The sequence below is a fragment of the Schistocerca cancellata genome, chromosome 3, assembly GCF_023864275.1.
Source record: "Schistocerca cancellata isolate TAMUIC-IGC-003103 chromosome 3, iqSchCanc2.1, whole genome shotgun sequence".
NCBI classification, from domain to species: Eukaryota; Metazoa; Arthropoda; class Insecta; order Orthoptera; family Acrididae; genus Schistocerca; species Schistocerca cancellata.
In genome coordinates this window covers 87,616,332-87,629,288 of record NC_064628.1, presented here as the reverse complement: position 1 = coordinate 87,629,288, position 12,957 = coordinate 87,616,332, and the positions used below count along the sequence as shown (strand labels likewise).

The 12,957-nt window shown below is 44.9% G+C and overlaps 1 protein-coding gene across 1 annotated transcript in view; it reads right to left on the bottom strand.

Annotated features, from left to right (window-relative positions):
* The window catches only part of LOC126176130 (facilitated trehalose transporter Tret1-like), a 107,880-nt gene that overhangs the window by 67,135 nt on the left and 27,788 nt on the right, over nt 1-12,957 (bottom strand). The window contains exon 2 of the mRNA XM_049923268.1: nt 7,823-8,154. Coding sequence (XP_049779225.1) covers nt 7,823-8,154 — 332 coding nt within the window. The remainder of the gene's footprint in view (nt 1-7,822; nt 8,155-12,957) is intronic.

Below are 12,957 nucleotides of genomic sequence, written 5' to 3'. Positions count from 1 at the left end.
AGATCTTTCTAGAATTATACTCGACATACTGTTTATTGCAATACTTGTGTCATCTGCAAACAAAACGAACTCTTCTTCTGGCAGTGTAACTGATGAGAGATCATTAATGTATACAAGAAAGAGCAATGGCCCTGAGATGGATCCTTGTGGGACACCACATGTAATTTCTTCCTATTGTGATGATGACTGATGACTTAATTCAGTAGTCCCTTGCACTGACACCCTTTGTTTCCTGTTAGTGAGGTATGACTTGAACCATTTTGCAGCACTACCCGTGACACCATAGACTTCTAATTTGTTTAAATGGATGTTGCGGTTCACACAATTCAGTGCCTCTCGTCACGGAAATGGAACCGCATAATATCGCCCAACGGTGTGCCATTTCTTTTTGCGTTAAATTGAGTGAAAACGCGATGACAACTTACAGTAAGCTTCAGAAGGCTTTTGGAGAGGATATAACGTAAAGAGTTCAAGTTTTTCGTTGGCATAAAATGTTTAGCGAAGGCAGAACGAATGTTGAAGGTGAAGACCGCAGTGGACGACCATCAACCTCACGGACAGATGACAACTTGGCCAGGGTGCGTCAACTCGTATGATCTGATCGAAGATTATCCGTGAAAATGATTGCAGAAGAACTGAACATCAATCGAGAAACAGTTCGTCTAACAATAACTGAAGATCTTGGTATGAGAAAGATTTGTGCAAAAATGGTCCCCAAAAATCTCACACCACAACAGCGAGAAACACGGAAAAATGTGGCAGCCTATCTGTTAGACCAAACGGAAATCAATCCAGAATTGTTGAGCCGTGTTATCACTGGTGATGAAAGTTGTTTTTTTCAGTACGATCCAGACACAAAACGCCAAAGTTCGCAATGGTGCTCAAAGGGATCACCCAGACCAAAAGAAGCTCGCATGCCAAAGTCAAAAGTGAAATGCATGCTTGTGTGCTTCTTTGATTCCAAGGGAATTGTTCATAAAGAGTGGGTGCCTCCTGAACAAGCAGTTAACCAATATTACTACAAAGAAATTTTAGAAGGACTTCGGAAAGGAGTTCTTCGTGTCCGTGCCAACATTGCTGATAATTGGATTCTGCATCACGATAATGCGGCATCCCATACTGCTCTGTCAGTACAGCAGTTTTTAACTCAAAACAAATTTCAGTACTTATTCGCCAGATATCGCTCCGTGCGACTTTTTTTCTATTTCCAAGAGTCAAAACGGTGGTCAAGGGACACCATTTTCATACAATACAAAATGTGCAAAAAGCTGTGACGAGAGTCTTAGAGGATATTACAGAAGATTAGTTCCAGAAATGTTACCATCAATGGCAGAAGCGCTGGAAAAAGTGTGTGGAATCAGAAGGGAACTACTTTGAAGGAGACAACACTAAACTTGACTGAAACGGAAAGCAACTTTTTTTTCCACCTCAGTCTCATTACTTTATTGTCGCACCTTGTATTCTTTCGCTCGCTACGCGCAAACTATTAGTCCTACAGAAAAAAAGAACAGGACCTTATGTAGGAAACTTATTGCAGTTAAATTATGCGCTGGTACACGTTTGTGATGGAGGCCATGGTTTTCGAGATATTCAAAAATACGTACAGGAGTGACCTTCAAACGCATCTCCTTTCCCACACCGATCGCCTCACCGGTCAGCTTTTCTGGCGTGGTGTTCATGACACCCTATCCTACCACAGTACAAATATTTGCAACTACTTTGTAATGTCATCCGTTCGCAGATTAAAATTATGTGAACCAATGTCACTGAATTCATGATTTTTGTGGCCGTATTGTCCGTAGTTGCGTTACAATTCTTGAGGGTATTTTCTTTCTGTCGTTGCAACTAAAAAAAAAAAAAGATTATGTTGGCAACACTACTAAACATAAACCACGATACTATACTTAGAAGTACAAAAACAAGCGGAAAACAGTGTGCTGTGAGAAACATAAAAAAATGCATAGTGCTGCAGAGCAACTAAAAATTATAGCACAATTATCAGTGTCCAAAGAAGAAAAACATCAACGACTTGCTAGCAGGCGGCATTTCCCGATACAGCCAAGAAATCAAGCGGATATCACCGCCACTGGTGATCCTGTACCTCAATAAAGCAAAACGCGTCTGGTAAAGAAAAGCGCGCATTTTTTGGAGTTGCAACGACAGAACGAAAATACCCTCGGCAATGTCACTGAAGTTACTATACTCACAAATCCAGTAGCTGTAAATATCTCATACCCCGTGTACCAATGACTGCAAATGACTTACCCATTCAGGTTCAGGAAATCAAGACTCCGTTTGCAGTAACAATAGACAAGGCTCACGTTCAGACACTCTAATATGTTGGAAGTGATTAACGATCAGTGTTTTTCGCGTGTATATTTGAACGTTCTTCCTTTCACAAACAGATAGTTCAGAATATCAGTTCATATTCTGACCACACAATATCCAAAAAACCGAAAAATGTTATATATTTTGAAGTTTTGTAACTGAATTGTGTACAAAAATTTATGAAACTTAAGCCTTGCTATAGACGCACTTGGCAGATTTATCATACGATGAAGAAACTGAAGATGCCCTACACGTCGACCAAGTCACCTGGCTTTCAGTTACCATGCAAGATCTGGTCGATTCTCAGCTGAAAAAAGCAACACTCACAGGTGTGCTGATTCTCTGCACAAATGGAAGAAAATAACTTCTCCAAATTGTGACTGTGTCTCTGATAAGCAGACTGTTCACCCTGTCGCTCATAAATCTCCTCCGAGAGTTTTCGCTGGTGATCCGGCAGAGTTCCTGGTGGTGACAGAGAGATCAGTGGACTAGGGTCGTGGCGTGGATATTAGCTTGTGATTAGGAAAACTGTAAATAGTAATTCTCAGTGACGTAGCCACAAGCTAAATAACTAAATAAATAAAAGTCTCGCTGCCCTCATCAGATCTGCAAAAACTAAATGGAAAAATACACTAACGTCACAATAGCTGAAGGCCAAGCCTCTAAAAAAAAAAAAGGAATCAAGTAGTACATAATAAGTATAACATGGCTGACGGCATGACACACCAGCTGCTGTATTTTGATGAAGTATCAACTTCAAATACTTTGCACACGCAGGTACATGGAAAACTACTATTACCTAAGGGACTGATGTAGGTGTGGCGGCAGAACCAACTACAGCCTGTAGAGGGCGCTACTGATGCGGTGACATAAGTGTCCAACATCAGAGATTAAGTACGCTACTGTCCATTAAAATTGCTACACCAAGAAAAAAATGCAGATGATAAACGGGTATTCATTGCACAAATATATTATACTAGAACTGGCATATGATTACATTTTCACGCAATTTGGGTGCATAGATCCTGAGAAATCAGTACCCAGAACCACCACCTCTGGCCGTAATAACGGCCTTGATACGCCTGGGCACTGAGTCGAACAGAGCTTGGATGGCGTGTACAGGTACAGCTGTCCACGCAGCTTCAACACGATACCACAGTTCATCAAGAGTAGTGACTGGCGTATTGTCACGAGCCAGTTGCTCAGCCACCATTGACCAGACGTTTTCAATTCGTGAGAGATCTGGAGAATGTGCTGGCCAGGGCAGCAGTCGAACATTTGCTGTATCTAGAAAGGCCCGTACAGGACCTGCAACATGCGGTCGCGCATTATCGTGCTGAAACGTAGGGTTACGCAGGGATCGAATGAAGGGTAGAGCCACGGGTCATAACACATCTGAAACATAACGACCACTGTTCAATGTGTCGTCAATGCGCACAAGAGGTGACCGAGACGTGTAAGCAATGGCACCCCATTCCATCACGCCGATTGATACGCCAGTATGGCGATGACGAACACACGCTTCCAATGTGCTTTCACCGCGAAGTCGCCAAACACGGATGCGACCATCTTGATGCTGTAAACATAACGTGGATTCATCCGAATAAATGACATTTTGCCATTCGTGCACCCAGGTTCGTCGTTGACTACACTATCGCAGGCGCTCCTGTCTGTGATGCAGCGTCAAGGGTAACCGCAACCGTGGTCTCCGAGCTGATAGTCCATGCTGCTGGAAACGTCGTCGAACTGTTCCTGTAGGTGGTTGTTGTCTTGCAAACGTCCCCATCTGTTGACTCGGGGATCGAGACGTGGCTGCACGATCCGTTACAGCCATGCGGATAAGATACCTGTCATCTCGACTGCTAGTGATACGAGGACCTTGGGATCCAACACGGCGTTACGTATTACCCACCTGAACCCACCGGTTCAATATTCTGCGAACAGTCATTGGATATCGGCCAACGTCATCAGCAATGTCGCGATACGATAAACTCATTACACGAGGCACCACAACACCGTTTCATCAGGCAACACTGGTCAACTGCTGTTTGTGTATGAGAAATCGGTTTGAAACTTTCCTCATGTCAGCACGTTGTAGGTGTCGCCACCGGCACCATTTACATATCACAGCATCTTCTTCCTGCAGGTTCAAATCCTGCCTCGGACATGGATGTGTGTGCTATCCTCAGGTTAGTTAGGTTTAAGTAGTTCTAAGTCTAGGGGACTGATGGCCTCAGATGTTAAAGTCCTATAGAGCTCTGAGCCATTTGAACCATTTTCGTATCACTAGCAGTCGAGATGACAGGCATCTTATCCGCATGGCTGTAACGGATCGTGCAGCCACGTCTCGATCTCTGAGTTAAAAGATGGGGTCGTTTGCAAGACAACAACCATCTGCAGGAACAGTTCGACGACGTTTGCAGCAGCATGGACTATCAGCTCGGAGACCACGGTTGAGGTTACCCTTGACGCTGCATCACAGACAGGAGAGCCTGCGATGGTGTACTCAACGACGAACCTGGGTGCACGAATGGCAAAATGTCATTTTTTCGGATTAATACAGGCTCTGTTTACAGCATCAAGATGGTCGCATCCGTGTTTGGCGACATCGCTATGAACGCACGTTGGAAGCATGTATTCGTCATGGCCATACTGGCGTATCAGCCGTCGTGATGGTATGGGGTGCCATTGGTTATACGTCTCTGTCACCTCTTATTCCCATTGACGGCATTTTTAACAGTGGACGTTACATTTCAGATGTGTTACGATCCGTGGCTCTACCCCTTCATTCGTGTCGTGCGAAACCATACATTTCAGTAGGATAATGCACAAACGCATGTTGCAGGTCCTGTACGGGCTTTTCTGGATACAGAGAATGTTCGACTGCTGCCCTGGCCAGCACATTCTCCAGATCTCTCACCAACAGAAAACGTCTGGTCGATGGTGGCCGAGCAACTGGCTCGTCACAGTGCGCCAGTCACTACTCTTGATGAACTGTGGTATCGTGTTGAAGCTGCAGGGACAACTATACGTGTACACGCCATCCAAGCTCTGTTTGACTCAATGCCCAGGCGTATCAAGGCCGTTATTACGGCCAGAGGTGGTTCTTCTCGGTACTGGTTTCTCAGGATCTATGCACCCAAATTGCGTGAAAATGTAATCACATGTCAGATCTGGTATAATATACTTGTCCAATGAAAACCCGTTTATCATCTGCATTTCTTCTTAGTGTAGCAATTCTAATGGCTAGTAGTGTAAGATGCCCTAAACGTCGACCACGTCACCTAGCTTTCAATTACCATGCAAGATATGGTCGGTTATCAGTTGAAAAAAAGCAACATTAACAGATGTGCTGATGCTCTGCACAAATGGAAGAAGATAATTTCTCCAAATTGTGACTGCGTCTCTGATAAGCAGACTGTTCACCCTGTCGCTCATAAATCTCCTCCGAGAGCTTTCGCTAGTGGTCCAGCAGGGTTCCTGGTGGTAACAGAGACATCAGTGGACTAGAGTCGTTTCGTGGATATTTGCTTGTAATTGTGAAAATTGTAAATAGTAATTCTCAGTGACGCAGCCAGTAGCTAAATAAATAAAAGTCTCGCTGACATCATCAGATCTGCAAAAACTATATGGAAAAATACACTAATGTCACAATAGCTGAAGGCCAAGCCTATAAAAAAAAGAATCCAGTAGTACATGATGTGGATAACATGACTGAAAGTTCCTGGCAGATTAAAACTGTGTGCCCGACCGGGACTCGAACTCGGGACTTTTGTCTTTCGCGGGCAAGTGCTCTACCATCTGACCTACCGAAGCACGACTCACGGCCGACCCTCACAGCTTCACTTCTGCCAGTATCTCGTCCCCTACCTTCCAAACTTTACAGAAGCTCTCCTGCGAACCTTGCAGAACTAGCACTCTTGAAAGAAAGGATACTGCGTAGACACGGCTTAGCCACAGCCTGCGGGATGTTTCCAGAATGAGATTTTCACTCTGCAGCGGAGTGTGCGCTGATATGAAGGTGTGAGGACCGGGCGTGAGTCGTGCTTCGGTAGCTCACATCGTAGAGTACTTGCCCGCGTAAGGCAAAAGTCCCGAGTTCGAGTCTCGGTCGGGCACACAGTTTTAATCTGCCAGGAAGTTTCATATCAGCGCACACTCCACTGCAGAGTGAAAATCTCATTCTGGATAACATGGCTGATGGCATGACACACCAGTGGCTGTACGTTGATAAAGTATCTACTTCTAATACTTTGCACACGCAGGTACATGAAAAACTACTAACTGTTACCTGAGGGATACATATAGGTTTGGAGGCAGGACCTACTACAGCCTGTGGAGGGCGCTACTGATGCGGTGATATAAGTGTCCAACATCAGAGATTAAGCAGTTAAAAACAGCCTATTCAGAAGCCATTCATTGCAATGGTTTTGCATTGCTAAAGTGTATGTCCAACAGTGGAGCATAGGAAACATACAGTATTTAGCTAGAAAAACCATACTTCGTATCAGAATAAAATGAATAAAAGTAGTACAGAATACACCAGCAATTGCAGATAATCTTTTAGCATGACAAAGTGAATGAAACAAGTCGTTGAGTGAAAAGTGATTAAATGGAATAATAAATGAAATCATAGATCAGAAAAGTGAAAAACAAGGATGAATCCAAGAGACAGGGCAGAGACAGTTGGTGACCCGCCATGGCTCAGCATGTGGCTAGAGGCACCCCTCGCACAACTGACCCATGTCTGATTCTGTTTTGGTTAAAACTCTGATGTCAGGAGCAGAACTCTCACAGTCGAAGAAAGGGTAAAACCTAGGACTTTTCTTTGTTGGTCAGCCAGAGTCAAGAATTAGTAATCTTCAAGGCTCTGAATTCGTTGGAATGCTTTGAGAAAAAGATTCTACCGCCTTATACAGTGAGTGGATGGGTGGCGGTGGGAGTGAAGCAAGCTCACTAAACAGGATGAACCCATACGTAAGATGAGTAGCCAACACAGATTCGCTGTAGATGTGTGAGCTGCCTCTGTGAAGAATTGTAGGACGAACAGAACACAGAAGTGGTCCCCTTTGGGACATACAGTTTGTTAGAAGGAGGAGCAGCCCACCACCCACTGTTATAACTGCGACAGATTGCCTCGTTGTCAGATATCTTGATTTCACTAGGGGTTCAGAGGAAGACATCTGAGTGGCCAGAGTGGCTGGGGTCGTGTAAAAGACCGTGGCTGTGGATGATACTGTGTGGTGAGGGATGGACTGACTAACATACTGCAGACCTGATTGAATTACTCCGTATCAGAAATCGGTAACAGACGTTCCTCTTGCTGTAGCCACCAGTTACGCCATGACGACACTGAGGAGTTAACAGAGCTATAAAGTGCCCACCTGCCAAGTGGATAGTGTGATAAGAGTCCCGATCATGTGAGGCTCGAGACTGGATGTCTAGAGCTGCGGACACAGTTTCTGAGACAGTCCAGCTGCAGGGAGTGACCCACCTCGGCTATCTCGGCGACGTACATGGGCAGCGCGGTGAAGGTGACTCCGACGGCGACCCCGAGCAGCACCCTGGCGGCGAGCAGCAGCCAGAAGGAGGCGAGGCCGCCCATGAGCAGCGCCCAGCCCAGCAGGTAGGGCAGCGCCCCCCATAGCAGGGCGCCGCGCCGGCCCACGCGGCCCGTCGCCCAGCCGCCGGCCCAGGGGCCCAGCGTCGCCCCCACCGCCACCAGCGAGCCGGCCCACGACTGCTGCTCCGCGTTCAGCGGCATCCGGACCAGCGCCGGCGACGACCAGCCCAGCACCGCGCCGGCCGCCACCGCCGACAGGTTGGCTGTTCGAGGAAGCCACCAGCACTGTCAGCTGAACAGCTCAAGCATCCAACTTGCTGATGAGATTGGTATGCAGAAGAATGGAAAAGAAAATCGAGGATCAGTTAGATGATGATTAGGCTAGGTAAAGCCACCAGAGAGGCAGTTCTGACATTGCAGTTGACAAAAAAAAATGAGCGTGTGGCGTTATTGGCCGGAAGGCCCCTTACGGGGCAGGTCCGGCCGCCGTGGTGCAGGTCTTCTTACATTCGACGCCGTACTGGGTGACCTGCGCACCAGATGGAGATGAAATGATGATGAAGACAACACAACACCCACTCCCTGAGCGGAGAAAATCTCCGACCCAGCTGGGAATCGAACCCGGGCCCCTTAAGACGGCAGGCCGTCACGCTGACCATTCAGCTATCTTTTTTTTTTTTTTTTAATTTGTACTGGGCCGGGATTCGAACCCAGTACTCCTACTCGCTACGCAGATATGCTAACCACATTTTATTTTTTATTTTTTTAGGATTCGAACCTGGATCTGCTGCTTAATAGGCATATGCGCTAACCAACGCGCCATCTTTTTCTTCTTTTTTTTAAATAATTTTTGTTTTTGTTTCTTAAAGCCCCTTGGAAACTGGAACAACCAAAAAAAACTAAGTGCCACCGCCACTTTTCATCCTATAACAAAAAAAATCTGGTCCACTTCAGGCGTTGGCATATCGGGGCAGACTGCGGTTTATAAGAGAAGCAGGACTGGACAAAAAAACAACCCATATTCGTACTACCTGACGACATGGAAAAAGTGTTAGGCAACGTAAAATGATGGAGGGGTTCGACATTCTGAGAAAAATACAGGTAAGCTAAACAGAAAGATGATTAATATACAGTATGTACAAGAGCTAAGAGAGAACAATAACACTGGACGACTAAGGATGGCCGGCCGGAGTGGCCAAGCGGTTCTAGGCACTTCAGTCTGGAACCGCGCGACCGCTACGATCGCAGGTTCGAATCCTGCCTCGGGCATGGATGTGTGTGATGTCCTTTGGTTAGTTAGGTTTAAGAAGTTCTACGTTCTAGGGGACTGATGAACTCAGAAGTTAAGTCCCATAGTGCTCAGAGCCATTTCAACCATTTGAATAAGGATGAGGTGCTTGGATTAAAAATGCTGTAAGACAGGGATGTAGTCTTAACCGCTATTGTCCAGTCTACACATCGAGGAAGCAACGACAGAAATAAAAGAAAAGTTCATAAGTGGCATTAACATTCAGGGTGAAAGGATATCAGCGATAAGATTCAACAATGACATTGCTATCCTGAGTGAAAGTGAAAAAGAATTACGTGCTCTGTTGAATAGAATGAACAGTCTAATGAGTATGGAGTATGGACGGAGAGTAAATAGAAGAAAGACGAAACTGCAGAGAAGTAGCAAAAATGAGAACAGCGACAAAATTGACATCAGAATTAAGCATCAAGAAGTAGACTAAGTTAAGGAATTCTGCTATCTAGCAAAATGACAGACAGAGCAAGGAGAACATAAAAAGCAGTCCAGCACTAGCAAAAAGGGCATTGTTGAAGAAGGGAAGCCAACTAGCATCAGACATAGTCTTTAATCTGAGGATCTCTCAGTATGAAAAATTCCATGTTTCCAGTTTTTGGAGCAACTAGTATCAGCAGCGCTGACAAAGCAGGACACAAATTTTCTACTCTCTATCTCTCGTGTTGAGTTCCTACTCATTAAAATAAGGTAAGTTGGTGAAAGAGAGTGAAGGTACAAGTATAAATGACGATTACAAATTAATAAACTTAGGACGATATTTCTTCAACAGTTCAGTTTTCCAAAATATGTAATTCACCTTGATGAGTATTCAGAAGAAACGTTGCTGTATTTGTGAGATAATTCATCATTAATGGTGTTAATGGTGTAGAAGGGGTTGGTAAACTCTGCACATGGGCTGTCAATGCATTTGAAGAACTGGAAGAAGCCCGTGCTGATAAGAAATATCCCGACGTGTCCGTCTCGATATCGTCCAACTGCTCATTCAGAAGCAACAGGAATTTAGCTTTCCAATGTCTTTTATATGTGTCATAAATTTTCCCGAAATCTGGAGAATATTCAGTAAGCTTCATTAGCTGATGACTCCCCGTGTCTTTTCGTTTCAGTAAGTTCCTCACTTCTAGCTTCAGCTTGTATCGGCAGCGTACGAAAAAGAGACATACGAGGCAACTCCGCTTAGCAGGCTATAGCAGATGGCTATTAGAGATGGGGGATCCGCTCCTGAACTGATTCATAGAGTTGCATCTTTCAAAGCAGTGAACAATCAGTGATTCAGAAAAAAAGAACGGTAGCTCCAAACGTTTCCCACGGCAGAGAGAGAGAGAGAGAGAGAGAGAGAGAGAGAGAGAGAGAGAGACGGAGCATATCAGCGGCGCCTCTGCTGGTCAGAGCACAGTGCACGCCACACAACACAGCCGGCGCCGGCCTCTGCCCTGCTTCTACCTTGGCTGCCAGCATTGTGCAGTGCCCCATTGGATTTTGTGTTTCACATATGCCGTGCTGTCTCTGTGCGTCCTCTGCCGCGTGCAGTGTCTGGCGTAGCTTAACTTAGCATCGCACTCTGTCGGCGATCATTTCAGTCGCACGTCTTGCCCTCTGGGCAGTTGATGCGAGCAACAGGACAGAGAGCCTCCTACCGGAGAACATAAGAACTACTTGCAACAACCTGCTCGCAAGAGAACGGACGATTTGTCTCGGAGCGGGTGACTGGTGGCCGTTCACCGCTCCCCCCACCCTCGGAACTCGCCCGCTCAACGCTCACCCCACCGTTCTCGACTCGAGCCAGAGCGTCGAGCAAAGCAACTCAGGTGTCACTCTGGTCTCTGCGGTCTTAGCTCACGCAGTAATACAGCTCGCGGCTCGACCTGCTTGACTCAGCGCTTCTGCATCGGAGTTCGTCTCTACTGGATATTGTTCTTCGTAGTAATACTGCTATGTATATTACATTATTATGTTATGTATACATCATTTGTTTTTATTTTATTTTTATTTGTTTAAACTGATCAGATTAGTTTCCTGACGACTCCACTTACTATAGGATTTTTATTATGGACACTCGAATTTATGTTTTAATTACGAGCGAACCGATAAACGTATCGCAAAATGTGATACACCAATATTTTCCTCGTTTTATTCTGCGTAAGGCTATATGCAGCACTTTAAGTCTTACAGTCAAATTTATATTTTTTTTCTTATTCTGGTACGGATTTTGCGATTTTAGGCGTCTTCGGACGGAAACATTCACTTTAAAAATATATGGCTTGCGATGTATTTGTACAAGGTTAATGAAATTTTAATACATTATAGCCAAATATATTGTTAATGTAAATCTCAAGTTACAACATTTTCCGATCACCCAAAAAAACACGATAGTGCAAAATAAATCAATAATCAAAAACTTTGTCATATCGTGGAAATTTCAATAAACAATACAAAATTCTTACTCATTATCTGTGTTACTTCAAAATAGGATCAAATAAGATCAAAATACAGGTATAGTACTGGAATAAACCAAGTTTAAAGGGCAATGTGCCTTCCATTTATTTTCTATTGTGAATGAGTGGTGAGTCATGAAAAAGAGCTAGTTCATTTCAGGGAGTGAACAGATCTGATCCGATCTCTGAAAAGAACAGTTTTGCCCATCTCTAATGGCTATAGCCCACCGTGTGGCATGTAACTGCCAACCTCATAGTGGACAACCTCCAACACACATTACGTGTTTTCAGAATGGAAAGAGGTACCACTCACCTTCCGCCACTAAACCAATTTCGGAATGTTACTATATTTTGTATGCAGCAATGTATGACCTACAACCAACCAAATATAAACAGGCCAGCGACTACATTCTTCACTGCGAACTTTTCAAAATATGCCTCGTGGTTAAGTTATTTGCAAAGTAGTTCAATAACTATGGGAAATAACGAAAAGAAGACTATCTCATTATAAACCTGTGATTACAGGCTGCAAGACGATGAAAAATACGATGGTTTAATGAAAAGCAGTGCCTCCACTTTCGGTAATTGGGTTTGGATGGAAATATTTTAATAAATCAAATGCAGAAATAATCCTTAGGATGTGATCTTTAATTACCAATATTCACTTTTCCTCATAATCACCAGCCAATTGGATACATTTCTGCCAACAGTGAACAAGTTTCCAGAATGAGATTTTCACCCTGCAGTGGAGTGTGCGCTGATTTGAAACTTCCTGGCAGATTAAAACTGTGTGCCGGACCGAGACAAGAACTCGGGATCCTTCCCTTTCGCTGGAAAGTGCTGTAACATCTGAGCTACCCAAGCACGACTCACGACCTGTCCTCACAGCTTTAATTCCGCCAGTACCTAGTCTCCTACCTTCAAAACTTCACAGAAGCTCTCCTGCATACCTTGCAGAACTAGCACTCCTGGAAGAAAGGATATTACGGTGTCATGGCTTAGCCACAGCCTGGGGGATGATTCCAGGAGTGCTAGTTCTACAAGGTTCGAAGGAGAGCTTCTGTGAAGTCTGGAAAGTAGGAGACGAGGTACTGGCAGAAGTAAAGCTGTGGGGAAGGGGGCGCGAGTCGTGCTTGCGTAGCTCAGCTGGTAGAGCACTTGCCCGCGAAAGGGAAAGGTTCCGAGTTCGAGTCTCGGTTCGGCACACAGTTTTAACCTGCCAGGAAGTTTCATATCCGCGCACACTCCGCTGCAGAGTGAAAATCTCATTCTGGAAACATCCGGCAGGCTGTGGCTGAGCCATGTCTCCGTAATATCCTTTCTTCCAGGAG